General features: G+C 40.2%; 1 protein-coding gene across 1 annotated transcript in view; it reads left to right on the forward strand.

Moving 5' to 3' along the window:
* Window positions 1-19,189, forward strand: part of dnm3a (dynamin 3a) — a 46,272-nt gene that overhangs the window by 23,833 nt on the left and 3,250 nt on the right. The window contains exons 16-20 of the mRNA XM_079583849.1: window positions 4,148-4,257; window positions 11,940-12,051; window positions 14,788-14,952; window positions 16,415-16,650; window positions 17,403-17,558. Coding sequence (XP_079439975.1) covers window positions 4,148-4,257; window positions 11,940-12,051; window positions 14,788-14,952; window positions 16,415-16,650; window positions 17,403-17,558 — 779 coding nt within the window. The remainder of the gene's footprint in view (window positions 1-4,147; window positions 4,258-11,939; window positions 12,052-14,787; window positions 14,953-16,414; window positions 16,651-17,402; window positions 17,559-19,189) is intronic.

Raw genomic sequence — 19,189 nt, forward strand, 5'->3', positions numbered from 1 at the left:
TTCTCCAATACAAACTGGCATCAGTTGTTCCCTTCCTTTCTCTAAATCTGTCCCAGTTCTGATGGCGTTTATGGCCCGAGACTGCTGGTTTGGATTAATCAGCGCCCAACACTAAACAGACACGCATTCCTACAGTCTTCCCTCTCTCTCTTTTTGAGCCGAGCTGCTTGAGGGAAAACAGATGACTTGTGCACCCCTCCACTTCTGTTTGCATTCGGCATAATCACTGTCTTTTCACCTCTTATCAGAGTCTTAAGTTAGCATGCATACATGCGTCAATTATGCTGAGATCTGGACAAATCTGGCCTTCTGAACATCTCAAGACGGAAAAATAGCCAGACACCCCAAGCTTTTATATAAGCCATATGCATGCGCAGTTCGGCCTGAGTACATACAGTACATATTTACACATAAACGGTAGGAAGGACTACTAGAACGGTAATATTATTCGCATGCCAGGTTTATCGACACGTAATGGGTTATGGTGGGTAATCACCTAAATTCAAGCTCTCAATCATTGAGAAACTTCTTGTATGTGTCGTTAACGCCAACTTTGAGTCCACAGAGACATGCAGTATAACCAACACTGGTGTAGATAACAAACCAAACATAGCAGAGTCTGACTTTTCACCTGCGGTTGTTGAGTTTTTGTGTGTTTTTGCTTGCGTTTGAGAGTTTGCGTCGGTTCCCCAACGAAGTGAGTCCATGCACAGTCTAACCAATGTGCAGACTACTGTACACCAGTATGATCCTGAACAGGTAGTCTGAACACTGGGATGACGGAGCAGGAGATAGTTCCAGCCCTCTCTCTCTCACTCTCTCTTTCTCTCTCTCTCTCTCTCTCTTTTCACCTCTTATTTTTTATCTACTTCAATCACTCAGTCCAACCCTGCTGGCCCCGACCTTCACAGGAGGCGGTAGAAGATGCAAAATAAACACGGCAGAAATAGTCTCCATTGCTTCTATCTTATTCTCAGTCAGGATGACGCCAATGTAGAGGACGGAGAGAGAAGCTCCAGACGTCCGTTTACCCGTTCTCGACTTTTTCAGTTCCGTCTCGTCCCTGGCCCCGTCCCGCGTTGGTTTGCAGTATCCAGCCTTTGACGTGGCACATTCGCTCCCGCAGCCGGCTATCTGGCAGGACATTCATGGAAGGCATAGCAAAAAAGAGGGAATGAGGAGTCAGAGAAGGAAGGAGAGAGAGAGAGAGGGAGGGACCCCACTGGCCATATAAGGTTTGATGGGACCCTTGAGGAATAAACTTTTGGAGTGGTCCGTTGTTTCTCAATTCCTCTCTTTCTTTCAATCTTTTGGTCCGACTCGCTCCTATCCACTCCTGTCTTTCTCTCTCCGTCCTCTCTCGGTACTCCCAGCCATCCTCTGGACTTCCCTGCCCCATCTCTCTCTCTCTCACTCACCCTCTCTCTCTCTCTCACTCTCTCTCTAAAGCGGTACCAGATGTTGTATTCCTAACGCCAGCCTGTCATTTCAAACTTTTTTTTAACCTCTAAAAAACTCAGGCAGGAAGTGGGCCCCTCTGGAATGAAAAAAGAGAGAAAGTTTTCGAGGGGAGCAGAAAAGGAGGGGTGCAAAGAGTCAAGGAGGACAAGGAGAGATAGTTTAAATGAATAGTTCCCTCAAAAGTAAAAATTCTGTCATTGTTTGCTCACCCACATGTTGTTACAAACCGTATGCTGTTGTTTTTTGAATAATTGTTGCACTAACTTTTGTAGTGACCAGGGGCTGTCAAGTGCCAAAAAGGAATGTTGTGAAATATTATTACAATTTAATTGTATTACAATTTACAATTTATTCATGTGATGGCAAAGCTGATTTTTTTTGCGCCATTACTCCAGTCTCCAGTGTCACATGATCCTTCAGAAATCATTCTAATATAGGCTGATTTGCTGCTCAAGCAACATTTCTGATTATTATCAATGTTGAAAACAGTTGCTTAATATTTTTGTGTAGACCATGATATTAATAATATTATAAGATTTATAAATAATATTATAAATGTCTTTACTGTCACTTTTGATAAGTTTAATGTATCATTGCTCAATAAAAGCATTATTTTCTTGTAGTAGTGAATGACTTAAATTTCAGTCTGTTTAAATAAAGCTATCGTATGGCTTCAGAACACTTCAAATGTAGCACACAAGAAGTATGGTCCACTTTATGATGCTTTTTTGTCCTTTTTGGTACTTGTCAGCTCCTGCTCACTATGAACTGTTGTTGAATGGTAAGAGCTGTGTAATGATTCTTCAACAATAGCTATTTTCCATCCACCTATTTTTATGCGCATTGTGGGATATTGCATAAAAAGACGCTGGATGGAAATGCCAAGATGTGCATCATTCTAAAAATGTGCATTAAAACTGATGCGCTCAATTGAGGCAGATACATTTTTATAAGATAAGAAAACATGCGCACAAAGTACGATGGAAACACATTTACCAAATAAATTCCTCGATATGCATTAAAAATGGCTCCAAAAGCAAGATGACATGACTGTGTTTATTGCATTTCATCTGCGTGCTCTGCAACGCAAGTAATTTATTATATACGAAACAAATACCTACAGTGGCTTCTACTGCAACAACCTAAAGTTTTTCTTAGTGATACTGGGCACCAGTTTATCAGGAAGAGATTATTTTGTTTTCTTCGACTCGCTGGATGGAAATTATCCTTTATTTGCAAATGTTTTGTGCAATATTCCAATTTAGTTAAAAGCTTTTTAGGTGTTTTTAGTTTTTAGGTGAACTGGTAGATGTTCGATTTTTAGATGGTCTAGCTGATTTGCAGAAAATACTTGAATTTCCCCCAAAAATTCCTCCTCAGTCAGACTCAATCACTGATAGTGGCTTCATATGGCTTCTCTCTTCCCCTTCTGTTTTTCATTTTTACTCTTTTTAGAGTGTTTCCTCTCACACTTTCATCCCTTGTTCCTCTCTTTCTTTCCCACATCTCCGTTCCGTTATTTGCAATGTAATCCAAGCCGTTTCCTGAGACCCCAGCCCCTCCTGTACAGACAGAGGGAGGGGGAGAGGGGGAGCTCTTTTTCTTTTCTTTAGTTTTTTTTTTTTTTTCAGATGAAATGTTGTGTTTTAGAGCCTTGGTCCAAATAATGACTTCCACATGTGGGCCCTCACACTCTATCTCTCGATTCCTCTTTCATTCTTTTTCCCTCTTTCTTTCTCAATTCTTTACTCAAAAAGTGAAAACTAGTGGCATTTTTAAAAGTCCTTGGCCTGAATCCATCCTGAGGATGATCACATAGATCTTCCATAGATTCTTTCTTTGTTTCTTTGCTCTTGGCTTTCTTCCTTGTAGTAATTTTCTCTAGTTCACACCATTTTAGAGATTCAGGTAAAGAGATTGTTCAGCCAAAAATGAATTTTCTGTCATTATCTGTTCACCCTGATGTTGTTCCAAACCTGTATTTTCTTTCTTTGCTGGAACAGAAAGGAAGAATGTCCCGGTCACTCTTTTCCATGCAATTGCAATGAATAGGGACAGAAGCCTTCAAGCTCCCAAAATGATGCAAAACACCATAAACGTTTCATAAAAGCGGTTCATGCCCGCTAAATTCCAAGTCTTCTGAAGCTACAATAAAAACTTGAGAGCAATAAAAGTCTTGAGTTTACAAGATATGTCCAGATTTTTTTTTCTTTTGAAACAGAGGTATTTAATTAATTGGTTGATCTTGTTCACAGAAGTGATCTGAATGAGTTGTTCATGAATTGGACTGAGTTTTCCTCACTGCCTCAATGGTTCAGTGGTTAATAGCTCACTAGAGGGGAAGATTATCAGTAAATAATGACTTGAAATTTGTGCCAATTTTGAAGCTGGAAATATCCAGTACCAAATCAGTGTAATTAAATGGAAAAGAGGAACCAGTACAGACTTAAGATTTTCCTCTTTTGTGTCCCACGAAAGACAAAGTCACACAGGATGAGTAAATGAGGACACCATTGTCCTTGTGAGGACACAAGTTTAAGAGAAATTCCTAATGCAGTTTGTTGACACTATAATAAAGTTGCTTATTAAGATTTGCTTGTGTGAATGTTAAAAAAGGTTCCCAGAAATGCTGTCTGTAGGCACCTCACAAAGTCTTAAGATGTCCATTGTCTGTCTCATTTTCTAGGAAAAAGAGAAGAAATATATGCTTCCTCTGGACAACCTGAAGGTGCGGGACATAGAAAAGGGCTTTATGTCCAGCAAACATGTCTTTGCCATCTTTAACACAGAGCAGAGGTCAGTTACAACAATTTTTTTACATGTTTTTTCAGAGAAAATGTTTTCATCTTTAAAAAGATGTAAAGATCAAATTTAAATATACAGTTGTGGTAATTGGTACCCCTGGTAAATATGATGACTGTAAAAATAAATCTGAATTTTTTATTCTTTTGATATTTCATACATTGTTTTTGCAAAAATCTAACCTTTCATTGAAAGTAAAAGAACTGAAAGTGGGGGTAAATTCACATTATGTAATAAATGTTTTTCTCTAAAACACGTTGGACACAATTATTGGCACCTCTAGTATATTCCCATTAATATTTAAAAATTCTAGCAAACCAGGGTGACTAGGAGCATGAAATTGTCTAGCTATAATTTCTTGTTTCACAGGAGTATAAATATGAGGAAACACAAAGTCCAAATTCCCTATCCTTCACAATGAGTAAAACCAAAGAATATAGTTCTGATGTGCAGCAAAAGATTGTTGAGCTTCACAAAATAGAAAGTGTCTGTAAGAAAATAGCTAAAGAATTGAAAAATCCCCATTTCCACCATCAGGGCAATAATTAAGAAGTTCCAATCAACTAAATATGTTACGAATCTGCCAGGAAAGACGTTTGTCTATATTGTCTTAATGCGCAGCGAGGAGGAAAGCCAAAGACTCTCCAAGGATCACAGATGGAGAATTGCCAAGATTAGTTGAGTCTTAGGGTCAGAAAGCCTAAACAAAATGATCAAACATCCCCTACATCACCACATGTTGATTTAAAAAAACACACACACAGGTTTCAAGAAAAATCCTCTTCGCTGCTGCATATTCAGTTGTCAGACACGACTGGAACTTTAAAAGCGACCGGTTTCTATGGTCAGATGACACTAAAAAGAGAGCTTTTTGGCAGCAAACCCACCAGATGGCCAGAGTTAAATATACCACTGGATCTTTAATGTTGTGGGCCTATTTTTTTGCTGGAGGTCCTGGACATCTTGTTCAAATGGTATCATGGATTCTGTCAAATACCACCAGATCAAAATCAAAACCTGACCACCTCTGCTAGAAATCTTATAATGGGCCGTGGTTGGATCCTCCATCAGGATAATGATCCAAAACATCAACACATCACATCAAAATCAACATGAAAATGTGTCACTCAGCATGAAATTAAGCTTTTGCCATGGCCATCCTAGTCCCCTGACCTGAACCCTATTGAAAATGAGTGGGCTGAACTGAAGTGTCATGATTCCTGTCTTGTGTTCCCCCTTGTCTTGTGTGGACTTTTGTTATTTCCTGGTCTGTGCCATGTTTTGTAGTCCTTTGTAGTTTTTATTGTTTATTAGTCTCCCCAGGTGTTTCTGATTAGCCACGCCCCCTTGTTATCTTGTTTAGCTTGTTTGCCTTTGTGTTTAAGCCCTGTGACTAGTTCAGTCTTTGTGAGTTCTTAATGTTGTATGTTGGCTGTTCCTGTGTCTTGTTACACTATGTTTAAAGTTGTTAACTTTTGAGTTTATTTAATAAAACTGCTGCACTTGGATCCTGCTTCTGCATCTGCTTCAGCTGCATCGTTACAGAAGAACTCACCAAGATGAATCCAGCAGCACAGATTATGCGTCTCCGTTAGGGGACCCGGCCCATTGAGGAATATATCATGGACTTTATTGAGCTGGCACATTTAACATCTTTTGATAAAGTTTGCCTAATGATATTTTTCCGTGGAGGACTATCCGAGCCGCTCAGCTCCCTTATGCCACTTCCTTGCTGGAGTCTTATATTGTCAATGCTCTTTTGCTGGCCGGTTCACCTCACACTATGGGTTTTGCAGAGGAGCCCTGCAAACCGACAGTTTCCCCTCAGCCTGAGCTTCCTCATGTCAGTCCTGCCGAGCCTGAGCTTCACGTCAGTCCTGCCGAGCCTGAGCTTCACGTCAGTCCTGCCGAGCCTGAGCTTCACGTCAGTCCTGCCGAGCCTGAGCTTCACGTCACGTCTGCCGATCCAGAGACTCTTCACGTCACGTCTGCCGATCCAGAGACTCTTCACGTCACGTCTGCCGATCCAGAGACTCTTCACGTCACGTCTGCCGATCCAGAGACTCTTCACGTCACGTCTGCCGATCCAGAGACTGTTCACGTCACGTCTGCCGAGCCAGAGACTGTTCACGTCACGTCTGCCGAGCCAGAGACTGTTCACGTCACGTCTGCCGAGCCAGAGACTGTTCACGTCACGTCTGCCGAGCCAGAGACTGTTCACGTCGCGTCTGCCGAGCCAGAGACTGTTCACGTCACGTCTGCCGAGCCAGAGACTGTTCACGTCGCGTCTGCCGAGCCAGAGACTGTTCACGTCACGTCTGCCGAGCCAGAGTTTCCGGAAAAGATGGCCTTCTCCGCCGTACCTCAGTCTCGTCCCGAGATAGCCGTCTACGCCGTACCTCAGTCTCGTCCCGAGATAGCCGTCTACGCCGTACCTGAGTCTCGTCCCGAGATGGCCACCACGCCTGAGTCTCGTCCTAAGAAAATTTTGGGGAGGGGCAGTAGGTACCTGATTAAGACATCAGAGGCCGTACCTCCTCGGCCCCCTGAACTGCCTGCTCCGCCCTGGCCGAATACACTGCCTACTCTGCTCCGCCCTGGCTGACTGCTCTGCTCCGCCCTGGCTGACTGCTCTGCTCCGCCCTGGCTGACTGCTCTGCTCCGCCCTGGCCTCCTGTCCTACCGCAGACTCCAGGCCCTCTTCCGTTCCACAGGCCTGGCCCTCCATCCCGCCCCCGGGCCCGCCTCCGCTCCACCGCCCTCCTGGACTGCGTCTGGAATCTGCTCCTTAAGTGGGGGGCTATGTCATGATTCCTGTCTTGTGTTCCCCCTTGTCTTGTGTGGACTTTAGTTATTTCATGGTCTGTGCCATGTTTTGTAGTACTTTGTAGTTTTTCTTGTTTATTAGTCTCCCCAGGTGTTTCTGATTAGCCACGCTCCCTTGTTATCTTGTTTAGCTTGTTTGCCTTTGTATTTAAGCCCTGTGACTAGTTCAGTCTTTGTGAGTTCTTAACGTTGTATGTTGGCTGTTCCTGTGTCCTGTTGCCGAGTCTTGTTACACTGTGTTTAAAGTTATTAACTTTTGAGTTTATTTAATAAAATGCACTTGGATCCTGCTTCTGCTTCAGTTGCATCGTTATACGAAGAGAAGAATCACCAACATGGATCTGGGAATCTGAAGGATCTGGAGAGATTCTGAATGGAGGAATGTTCTCTGATCCCTTGTCAGGTGTTCTCCAAAATCCTCAGACATTATAGGAGAAGAATCAGAGCTATTATCTTGGAAAAAGGAGGCTGCAAAGAGTATTTAATAAAAGGGTTCTCTGTAAATAATTATGGCCAGCGTGTTTTGGAGAAAAGCATTTATTCCATAATGTGACATTCTCGTTTTCCGCAGTGTTTATATTAAAATATTAACCTATTTTACTGCTCATCATGTTTCAGCTACTGTTCTTAAAATAACCGCGTCATCTGCAGCTCTTAATGTGGCACTTTTAACGTATTTAGCGGGGAGAGAAGCAACGCGCACTGAAAAGGCTTAAATGAAGCATGTTTGGCTCTTAAAATAAAAAATATTAGAGGATGTAGTGCTGAAAGATCATTCAAATAAACAATCATGAACGCTTGTGGTGTGAACCTCTCCGTTGTTTTGACGCATTGCTCAATTTAACTAGAAACGGTAAAACGTTGCTACCGTTCTCATTATGTCTTGTGGTTCGGTTGAAACCAAACCGGGGTCTGGAACCGGACCGCGGTCCGCTATTTGAGGATGCCTGTTATAACCCACACAGCTAAAGGAGATTTCAACTCTCAGTGTGACCTGTGTGAGTGTTTGTCCCTGTATGTTTTGAGATCACAGTGAAAATGGGTGAAAAAATCCCATAGACTTACAAACAGGGAGGGACACCATCCTAGTGACAATTATTTGCATGGGCAAGCACCACTCACATTTTCTTTAGGAAATGTAGAAATGAATTATTAGAGTTATTCTATTAGAGATATTTTAGAGAAGACTTTAATATTTTCTCTCTTTCTGTCTCTCTCTCTCTCTATCTCTCTCTCTATCTCTCTCTCTTTCTCTCTCTCTCTCTCTCTCTCTCTCTCTCTCTCTCTCTCTCTCACTCTCTCTCTCACGCACACACACACACATTCCATTCTACAATGTCTGGAAGATTAATCAGTTATTTAGAGCTCTCTTCTCCTCTTTTAATATGTTTCTCTGTGCCACAACCAGGCTTTTTTTCCCTCTGTGTTTCTTCTCTCTCTCTGATGCAATTTGTACTCTGAGCTCCTGACTGCTTTCTCAGAGTCTGTTACCCCGTGTCATTAATACCAGGCGTGATTAATATAATAAGAAGTCGCTTTTTAAGTGTCGCTGTCCTATTCAGCTGCGAAGAGCGACAGGATATTTTGTCAGTCAGTTGGTTTCTATTTCTTTAGTGTCGCACTGGGTAGCCCTGCCTATGGTGAAATCTCATTGGTCCAAAATCCTGCTCCATACAGCTGTCTCATAATAGTCACATTTATTGAAAAGTAATTTTTTTCTATGTTACAATGCTTTTATCTTATTTAAACTAAATTTCAGTTAAATTTAGTGGAATTTATTCCTGTGATGTCAAAGCTGAATTTTCAGCATCTTTAGTCTTCAGTCACATGATCCTTCTAATTTGATTTGCTGCTCAAGACACATTCCTTATAATATCAATGTTGAAAACAGTCGTGCTGCTTCATATTTTTAAGTTTAAGTAAAAAAAAAAAGCATTTATTGGAAATAGAAACCTTTTGTAACATTATAAATATTTTTACTGTAAATTTTGATCAATTTAGTGCATCCTCAATGAATAAAATTTATATTTCTTACTGACCCCAGTCTTTTGAACGGTAATTAAGATAAATGTATTATTTATGGTAATTGTGTTTGACAATGTCAAAAGCCTAAGATTCACTGCAAAGGCAATTAATGGGCTGTCAGTGAGCATGTCACACTAACCGATCCAAGACTGTTGATTTTGCCTTGCAATGAAAATGATCTCAAGGAGACTGCAGTGGATTCACATCTGGTGGTCACGGCACACACACACACACACTTACACACGCATGCCCTTCTACAGGGGCTTATAACTCCATTTCAAATGCACACCTTTATATTTTCTAACATAAACACACTCTAACTTCACAGTAATACTTCACAAAGAGCACGACGGGAACAGGGGGCGCAGTAGGACACGCTTTGACACATTCCTGGCCAGTCTCTACTTCAATGTCTCTCTCTATCCTCTTTTTCTCTCAGTCTCTAACATTCTGTCTCTACGAGCGCAGCCTCTTTAGTTTCGAGTGCGGGTGTGTCTGGGATTGATTAGCTGCTTAATTGGAGAGATGTTGGTATGCTGCGGTGAACGTGCACACACACACACACACACGCACACAGCTTTGACACTGAGAGAGGCATGGCAGACTATTGTAAACACCCAGGGCTGCACCACAATCAATCAGATTCTCTCTCTCTCACACACACACACACACACACACACACACACACACACACACACACACACACACACACACACACACACACACACACACACACACACATGAATCACTTCAAGCACTCTGTATAAAGATATTCAAGCTCTCATAAACTCCACACTCATTCCCGCTCACCAGCAGAAACATACCACCCAGCACTCAGAAAAATCCCCTTTTCTTCTCTCTTGCTCTTTTAAACACACACACACGCTTGCGCTCTAATGATCTAGTGATTCATACTGTGCCCTTTACACCCACCAACTCCCTAGTGTCAGAGCGACCAGTGATGTCAGGCGGTAGATGTCGTTTTTGTCTCAGCGGTGACACCAGTCTGGCATGGGACGGGGAAAGAACACACACGAGAAGTGCTCACGAGAAAAGCAGAGTGCTTTTTCATCCACTTTCTTCCACATATTTTGCATCAGTGTGCATTGCATCCGGGTTCATATGTGACGGCGAGTATGTGCGGTTCTGGACTCACTCAAGACTGTGATTAAAGGAATGCTTTGGGTTTAACATATGCTATGACATCTGAAACGATTACCACAGACAAAAATTACAACCCGCTCATCAGTTTGTTAAAACAAACAAAAGTAGTTTTTTTAGTAATGCATTTACAAAGGAACCTCTCCTCATAGACTTCCATTGTTAATGCATTACAGTAAATGTGATTTTAGTTTTGTTTTTACAAACTGATGGATAGAAACATAACATGTTTAACTCTTTCCCTGCCTCTTTCCGTGCCATTTATGAGACAATGCTTCCCCGCCATTGGCGGACATTTCCAGCTCTCTGTGTTTTCACTGTTATACAGCAGTGATCGGTGTAGCGATACGGCAGAAAAGGAGTACTGGAACCGTTTCAGATATTTTAGTATCGATACATATCAAAATATTGATATTTTTGACTACACTAGTTACAAGGTCACATGAATTCAATATTCCATAAAAAATAAGAAAAAAATGACGAAAGCACATAACCAAAACTTAAACAAAAATTGAAATAAAAAAATCTAAATATATTAAAAATACTATAATAGTATATAAATAATACTGAAATAACACTGCATGCATCTAAGACTTTGGGATATGATCTAAGCTTCAGTTAAAACATAATAAGCCCCGTAAACGTAGCCAAATATTATTTTTGGATGCACACAGATTGTTTTGTTGATGTTATGCATACTGAATTTTTAGGTCTAAATCCTTTTAAAAGTCAGAGCCGTACTTTGTGGTTTTGGAATGGCAAATAAAGTTCAGTACATTCACAAGCGCCGCAGTTATCCTGCCATAAATATCATGAACTACCAATGAATTATGAATCGTTTAACCGCAAAATTGTATTCCACACATTACACCTTATTAGGAGGGTCTGCAAAGCAAATGATGTTTGGATGCTTGGATCAGTGTATCGCTTATGCAGTCATATACAGTGTGTAAACTTTTGGACTAAACGGTTGTAAAAAAAAGAATTTCTCAGTTATAGCAATTAGTAGCACTGAGTCATATCTGTGCTTGCAAAAACAGTGTTTTGTAGCTGAGTTTTATGAGATCGAAGCATGTGAGAATGCAGTTGCTTTGGTGTGTGTGTTGTTTTAGTGTATGCGTGTCCGAACTGACCGTTCTTAGGCCACGTTCTTATAGCCGTTTTCTTATCAGCCGCAGACTAAATCAAATACACGCTGGTACGTTATACTTTAAGCCTCTTACCCCACAGGCACAACAATGAGAAACAATAGCCACAAAAAGAGAGAGAAATAAGAGGGAAACAAAAGGAGGAGAGGAACAACAGTATAATTAGGGGGAATGTGGAACAGATGGAGAGAGATGGGCTCCAGATTCCTGACTTTCTCGGAGCGAGGGGAAAAAAGAGGGAGAGAGAAACTGGGTAGAAAGATACGAGACAAAAGTAAAGTGCGAATGGGAATGACGGATAAAAAGTTGAGATAGGACAAAACCTGGGGAAGAAATTAGATTAGAATCAGATTGGAAAGAGTGAATTTTCATCTCAAACAGGGCAGAAGGGGTGGTCTGGGGTTTGTGGTTTTGGACAGATGATATGTGTGAGCGAGAGAGGGTTTTGCTGCGTTTGTTTGTGCGGGAGTGTACGTGCTGCCATGGGAACCAGCTAACAGATTACTTTCCCTGTAGGAACGTGTATAAGGACTACAGGCATCTGGAGCTGGCCTGTGACACTCAGGACGATGTGGACAGCTGGAAGGCCTCTCTGCTGCGAGCTGGGGTTTACCCAGAGAAAACCACAGTAAGCACGAGAACCCATTGGATTCTGTACCTGTACGCTAAAACCTGTGGCCTAATACTTCTAAATAAAGGTTTCAATTTAAACCAAAAAGGGCTTTATAGCCAGATGCCATGTGGAAATTTATAAGCTCCACTCAAAACTTTTTATTCCCTAGTTCTTAAAACCAACACCATGTGTTAGTGCTTTAAATGAATAGTAAAAAAAAAAAAAAAAGGCCCACGGCTTTTTCTTCCTTGGAACACAAAAGGAGAAGTTCTTAAGAAAGTTCATGCTGCTCTTTTCCATACAATGTAAGCAGACCAGACCAAACATGCACCATAGAAGTAGTTTATATGACTTATGTTTCATATTCCATCCCTGCCTCTGAATATGCCTACTTCCCTACAAAAATTTATATGAAAGGAGTATGCCCGAATTTGTAGTATTCATAAAACAGTGGGTGAAAAGTACCTGAATGATTTTCATTTTAAGGTTAGCTTGAAAATTCACCCTATTGATTTTCTAAATGCATGTTATAGATCTTATTGTGAGTGATTTATTATACGTGCATTTTTTTTCTGCTTTAATCTCATGTCTTTCTTACAATCGACTTCGAGCTCACATTCAGCCGAGATCTGCCTTTAACCAATGGATAGAACTAAGTTTTTTCTTTTCAATAGTCTGGTTCAGTCTGATGTACATCACTATATGTAAGAAAATATATTTTGCATTGCAACTTTGATGCTCATGAAATGAAGTATCAGACAGTATTTGATTTCGGACGCAGCTCTTTTTTATTTGCCTTTGCGTAATTGCCATGTATACATATTTAAACTTCATATTCAAGCGATTTGTTAGGAGACGATGAGAACCCAAAAAAGCGATCATATGGCTTCAAAAGACTTGGATTACAGTCATATGTAGAACTTTTATGATGATATTTTGTTCTTTTTGCATTTATCCACATTCACTTTTATTGTGTGGAAAAAAGTAGTGTGAACATTATGCCTAACTTCTCTTTTTGTGTTCCATAGAAGAAAGTAAATGATGACAGAATATTAACTTGAGTAAACTATTGAATCCAGAAACCAATACTGAAGAACCTATGAAATAACATCAGCATTTGGCAATCTCCAAAGAGCCAAATGACTAACTCAAGAATCCTTTAATGAACCTTAAAGGGATAGTTCACCCAGAAATTAAAATTGTGTCTTCACGACACGTACTCACCCTCATGTCGCTCCAAACCATTAAGTCTTTTATTCATCTTCAAGACATAAATTAAGATAATTTTAATGAAACATTAGAGATTTCTATCCTTCCTGAAAGTCAATTCCAACAAAATGTTGATGTTTCATAAAGTTCTGAAGACATTGTATAAGAAATCCATATGAATTGAGTGGTTGAATCTAAGTCTTCAGAAGACATCGGACATCAAATATGGTAAACAGAAGCTCATCTGTACTTGCTTAATGAACAAACCTCACTAGTTCTTGCACGTCCAGCAAGCACGTTTGTGCTTTCGTTTACCATATGTGCTCTATGTACGTATGGGCGTTGATCAATGTTTATATGTGAATAAAAGCCTAAATTAAATCTGTTCATCATATAAAACGATTGTGTCTGGATTAAACTGCTCGTTTCATATGGATTATTTTAACAATGTCTTTATGAACGTTTGTCAGTGTTTTGGTGCCATAACTTTTCCAAATTAATTAAAAAAATATATAAATATATCAAAAATATATATTAATTTGGGTTTCGAAGATGAACCTGAAAATATGGGTTTGCAACAACATTAGGTTGAATGATGATGATTTTCATTTTTGGGTGAACTATCCCTTAAAACACAGTTCAAAGAACCAATGAAACCAATGAAGAACCTTTATTTTTAATGTCCATTCTTTTCAAGCTGCTGTGTTTCAAGAAATGTACAAAGATTATCCACATAATAACCAGGCCCATAGAGTGTTGCAGAAACCTCCACATATTTCTGCAGAACTGGAGCGCCTCTCGTTTTACACATTTCACATTTTATTGCTCAAAATTCTACAGATTTTGCTCTAAAATCAGTACATTAAAAGTAGATTCCATCGAGGCCTTCTAATAACGTAATGGACTATAGTTCGTATAGCTCTCACTCCTGTAGCATTTCTCTCTCTCTCTCTCTCTCTCTCTCTCTCTCTCTCTCTCTCTCTCTCTCTCTCTCTCTCTCTCTCTCTCTCTCTCTCTCTCTCTCTCTCTCTCTCTCTCTCTCTCTCTGTGTGTGTGTGTGTGTGTGTGTGTGTGTGTGTGTTTGAATCTACGGCTGCAGGCTTCATGGTGGCTATGCTCTGGGGTCAGGAGCTCTGCTGCATTCCTCAGCTCTTGTGTCACACCATGGAGGATCAGCGAGGGAGGGGGCTCTGAGCTCTGTTTCTAATCAGCTCCCTTGCTTTTTTTCTTCACGCTCCCCTCCATCCCCCTCTTTCTGTCTTTATGTATGCTTTGGAGCTACACGTTGAGTGATGTCACAGTTCTGTCAGGGTTCCCCATAATTTGCTTTGACAGAAGTCAACCACACCCCCTCCGACAGTCACTGAAGTAAAACTCATTATTTCCTTGCTTCTCGTCTTTTTATCCCCCAACATCTCTTTTTCCTGGCCTAGTTCTCTTCATGTATGCGCACGCACTCATTGCCCTCTGAAACATCTTTCTCATCCCTCTACGCTGATTGTACATTTCCCATCCAGATTTGTCTTTTTTCTGATTGGTCAGGTGGATGGAGAGAGTTCAGGCCAGACGGAGAGCTTCTCCATGGACCCTCAGCTAGAGCGTCAGGTCGAGACCATCCGCAACCTGGTGGACTCATACATGAGCATCGTCTACAAAAGCATTCGAGACCTAATGCCCAAGACCATCATGCACCTCGTCATCAACAATGTCTGTGCCCTCTGCATCTAACACTGACATAACATCCGATACAGAAGGAAAAACTATGAATTCACATCAAATTTGTTTTAAAATTTCTACCCAAATACTTTTAAATGAAGTAAGATGAGATATTTCTTTTTTCGTAAATGTTTATTTTATAAAAAAATATAAACTGGTAATATTAGGTCTTCTCACAGGGAAACTTGTTTTAATGTATGTAATGTTTCTAGTTTATTTTTTTTAGATTATTTATTACATACTTAAAAAAAAATACTATAACAAATATTATACTTCTAAACACTATGAACAGTAAAAAGTTGTTAAATGTCTAAATATAGAACTTTATACTTCTAAACTTTACTGTTAGATATTTCAAAACTTTTTTGCACTTGAATTGTTACAGCAATAGTATTCAAAATGTATTTTAGGTCAGAAAATGTGTCTTTTTTTATATTGTGATATTTAGAAATATGAACTTTTGATTCCATGTGCAGGCAGTTTTCAGTGTAAATAAATGTACCATCTTTTTGGACCAATTAATTTATGTTTCAAAAAACAATTCCAGACTGTTTCACTGTGGGCTTTATATTCAAGGGCACGTTTAATTCAAGAACAATAACTAAAACGATATCTATTTAAGTTTATACGTTTTAATAAGCGTTCTAATTCTATGAGAATAACGAACTCCACTCCACTACTTTAACAATACCGACTTGGGGTGTAACAATATATTGTGTCACAATATATCGCAATACAAAAATGCAACAATATGTATCGTGGATAGTGACAATATGTATTGTTCACCCAAAATGAAAATTACTGTGCCAGAAAAAATTCAAGTTTACAGAGTTTCAGTGTCAGTACTATATATAATGTTGAATATAATGTATAATAATGCAATGGGGGAATATTTGTGGGTCCTGATAATGCCAAATGTATTATGTTACCAGTAAAAACCATATCCCCCTATTACCAAATGTCTTGGAGTATCGCAATAATATCATATCGTGAGTTCAGTTTCGTGATATGTATCGAATTGTGACATGAGGGTATCGTTACACCCCTAATAGTGACGGTAACAATATCGTTGGAATCACAATTTTTTCCAGCTGATGAATTATAAAAACATTTACTGCTATCGGACTTTAAAGATCTTGAACATGTAAAGTGGCAGACAACATAACTGCAGTGCGTTCTTATAATAAACACAATGTTATCGCCCCTTGGTGTGGATGCCAGTATAGTTCTCATTATAATTATCTTTCTTGGTGTGAACGGCCTTTGTGTAGTTGGCTGTTCAGCTAGTCATGTAATCTCAACATGAAGTGGGAACCATCCTAATGCAGAATAAAACAGCTTTTTTAGGCTACGGATATAACTATGTCATCATCTCAGTGTATTTTTTTATACATTTTGTCTAAACTCCTATTCAGATTTTCTTTTGATATATTTCTATATTCTTCATCCGTAGGTAGAGGAGTTTATCCACGCTGAGTTGCTGGCTCAATTGTATTCTTCAGGAGATCAGTACTCTCTGATGGATGAGTCTCCTGAACAGGCCCTGCATAGAGATGAGGTGCTGCGTACCCACGCCGCCTTGAAGGAGGCTTTAAACATCATCACTGACATCTCCACCTCTACCATCTCCACCCCGTTGCCACCCCCTGTGGATAACTCCTGGCTGCACAGTGGCTCGCTACACCGAAGGTACTTCACCTCTCCACTTCCTGTTCAAGGCGCCTCCATCATCACTCCACCCTATCATCCAGCGGTGCTGTTCTGTACTTGACCCCTAGAGTTTAAACCAGCACATAATTAATGGTGGACAGTTGACACTAACACAGAGTGAATCACAAGAATTCCAGGAAATTTCATGGAATTGTGTTTTCCAGGCCTAGAAAACTAATTGAGATTAATAACAAATTAAAATTCATGGAAAGTTCATTAATCTTGTGTTGGATGCTGTAGAGTAAAACCAGTATACGAGTTGGGTTGGTTGGTTCTTTTAAATGAATTGTTGAACCATTTATTAGAGAATTTGCCTGAAACCAAATGATTCTTTAAAACTGTTATCCAGTAAACACATATGACTGCAAAGGGTAATGGAAATGTTATACCCACCCACACTGTTAATCCTTCGGGCCCTATCATATACCCGGTGCAATGCGGCACCAGGTGTTTATTGCTAGTTTCAGCCCGACGCTTTTATAATTTTCACGTCCTTCGCCACGTTGTTTAAATAGCAAATGCGCCCATCTGTGCGCCCATGGGCGTGCTGGTCTGAAAACGAGGTGTGTTCAAGCGCATTGTTGGCGCGTTGCTCTATAACAAGGTTGCACTTGCGCCGTGCCGTGCACTTTAGATGTGCCATGTGCTTAGATCGTTGAAATAGGGCCGTTCGTTCACGCCTCTCTCTCTCTCTCTCTCTCTCTCTCTCTCTCTCTCTCTCTCTCTCTCAGGTCTCCTCCAGGTTATAGTATCCCTAAGAAGCATCCTGCTCCGGCTGCTCCTTCTCTACCAGTTCGCTTGGAAGGTCCGGACCCACCTGTCTCCAACAGCACAGTCACCACAAACACTAGCAGCCGCCCCAAACGATTCCCTCCTGGTGTTCCCAGGTAAACATCAGATCTGGACCTGAAGTCACACACTAGCTGCTTTAGACCAAGTCTTGGTACATTTCAACAAAATTAATTTCTGTACGCTAAACCACGACATGATTCATCAACTAATGTTTATCTATTGCATGAAAGGGGATTTCATGTGTGTTCTCTCCATCAACAACACAGCTGAATAAGCCTTTGATTAATAACGTACCCAGTGACTAGGGTGGAATCAGGTGCGTCAGCACTGAAATAGGCAGAATATTTTAAATGAAACTCAGTGACCTGTAACTTCACAGCATTTTAAACAGTATTTCAACAGTTTTCCAAGCTTGAAAGCTTTGGTGAACTTGTGGTTTCCTCTTTCCCAGGTTTCACCTTCTGTGACTCTATGTTGTACTTTCATAAGTGCTTAGGAAACAAGGTGCGGTCACGTTACTTATTTTAGCAAAGTTTCGCATGCAAAAAAAGAGATGAATGAAGCACTGCACACACAGAAGTTACTTTAAAACCAACCAGCTTTCTGTTGGTATTTACATTAACTCCATCCCACTGACGTCTGGTTGGGCCAGACAAAATTATGGAAGACGTTGGCTTATTAGAAGTAGCAGTGTAGGGGTAAGGCGCATGGCATAAAGTTTTGACGCAGATCGACCCAAGTTCAAATCCGCCATTTGACGAACTCGCTCTACTGCCTTTTCCCATCACATATCTGATCGGAAAGGCGTTTATTTTCAATAAAAATCAAGACCATGTTCGAAAAGTGTCTAAGGTGTGTTTAATAATAAAGTGTTTATCGGTTAGGGTTAGGTGTAGGGAGGGCTTTATTGTCCCAATAAGGCGGCATCCATTTAATCATTTTAATAAATATAATAATTTACACTCTGTTATTATTGCATACCGTTTAATATACAATAACACTGAGGTGCAAATACTATCTGCCTCTATTTATAAGTATAAATAGCACCTAACTACTGTGTTTTAGACCTATTTTACAAAGAAAATACTGCAATTTCTGCAAAATACTACAAGGTCTAATGTAAATAGAATCTATCGCTATGCTTCCACCATGATTCTTTTATTCACATGCACACCCCCAAATCCAAAAGTCAGAAAGTGTTCAGTTGCAACAAACCCCTTAAGTTAAAAAAACAGTTAAATTATAATTATAGGGTATTCTCACCAAGGGTTTTCTGAACCGATGGGTTTTGCTGCAACCGACTACATATTTTCCCACTGGTAATTATGGCATTGTGGTGTCATTCATATGTATTTGTCTCATAAATATGATAATTCTGCCATGGCAGCATATGATTGTTAAAAAACTATTTAAGATCCTCTAGTTCTGCTATCGTTCCCAAATGTTGGGATTTATGCTCGCACTGAACACAACTAATAGGACCCTCTGTTTCCCAAGAGCGAGGCTTGTTCTTGGATCCGTCTTTAGGATTAGTCTCGAAGCGGTGCGCTCAGAGACCAGAACTCTTTGTGATATATATGCATACCTACCTTCATATGCATGATAGATGAGACCACGTGCTCACCAGTCCCAAAACTACAGCACTAGATCACAGACACTGCTGTCTCCACACAACATGAACATATGGTCTTGACTTGAGTGTGAAAAAAAAAGAAAAACAGTAGAA

The sequence above is a fragment of the Phoxinus phoxinus genome, assembly GCF_949152265.1.
Source record: "Phoxinus phoxinus genome assembly, chromosome: 16".
NCBI classification, from domain to species: Eukaryota; Metazoa; Chordata; class Actinopteri; order Cypriniformes; family Leuciscidae; genus Phoxinus; species Phoxinus phoxinus.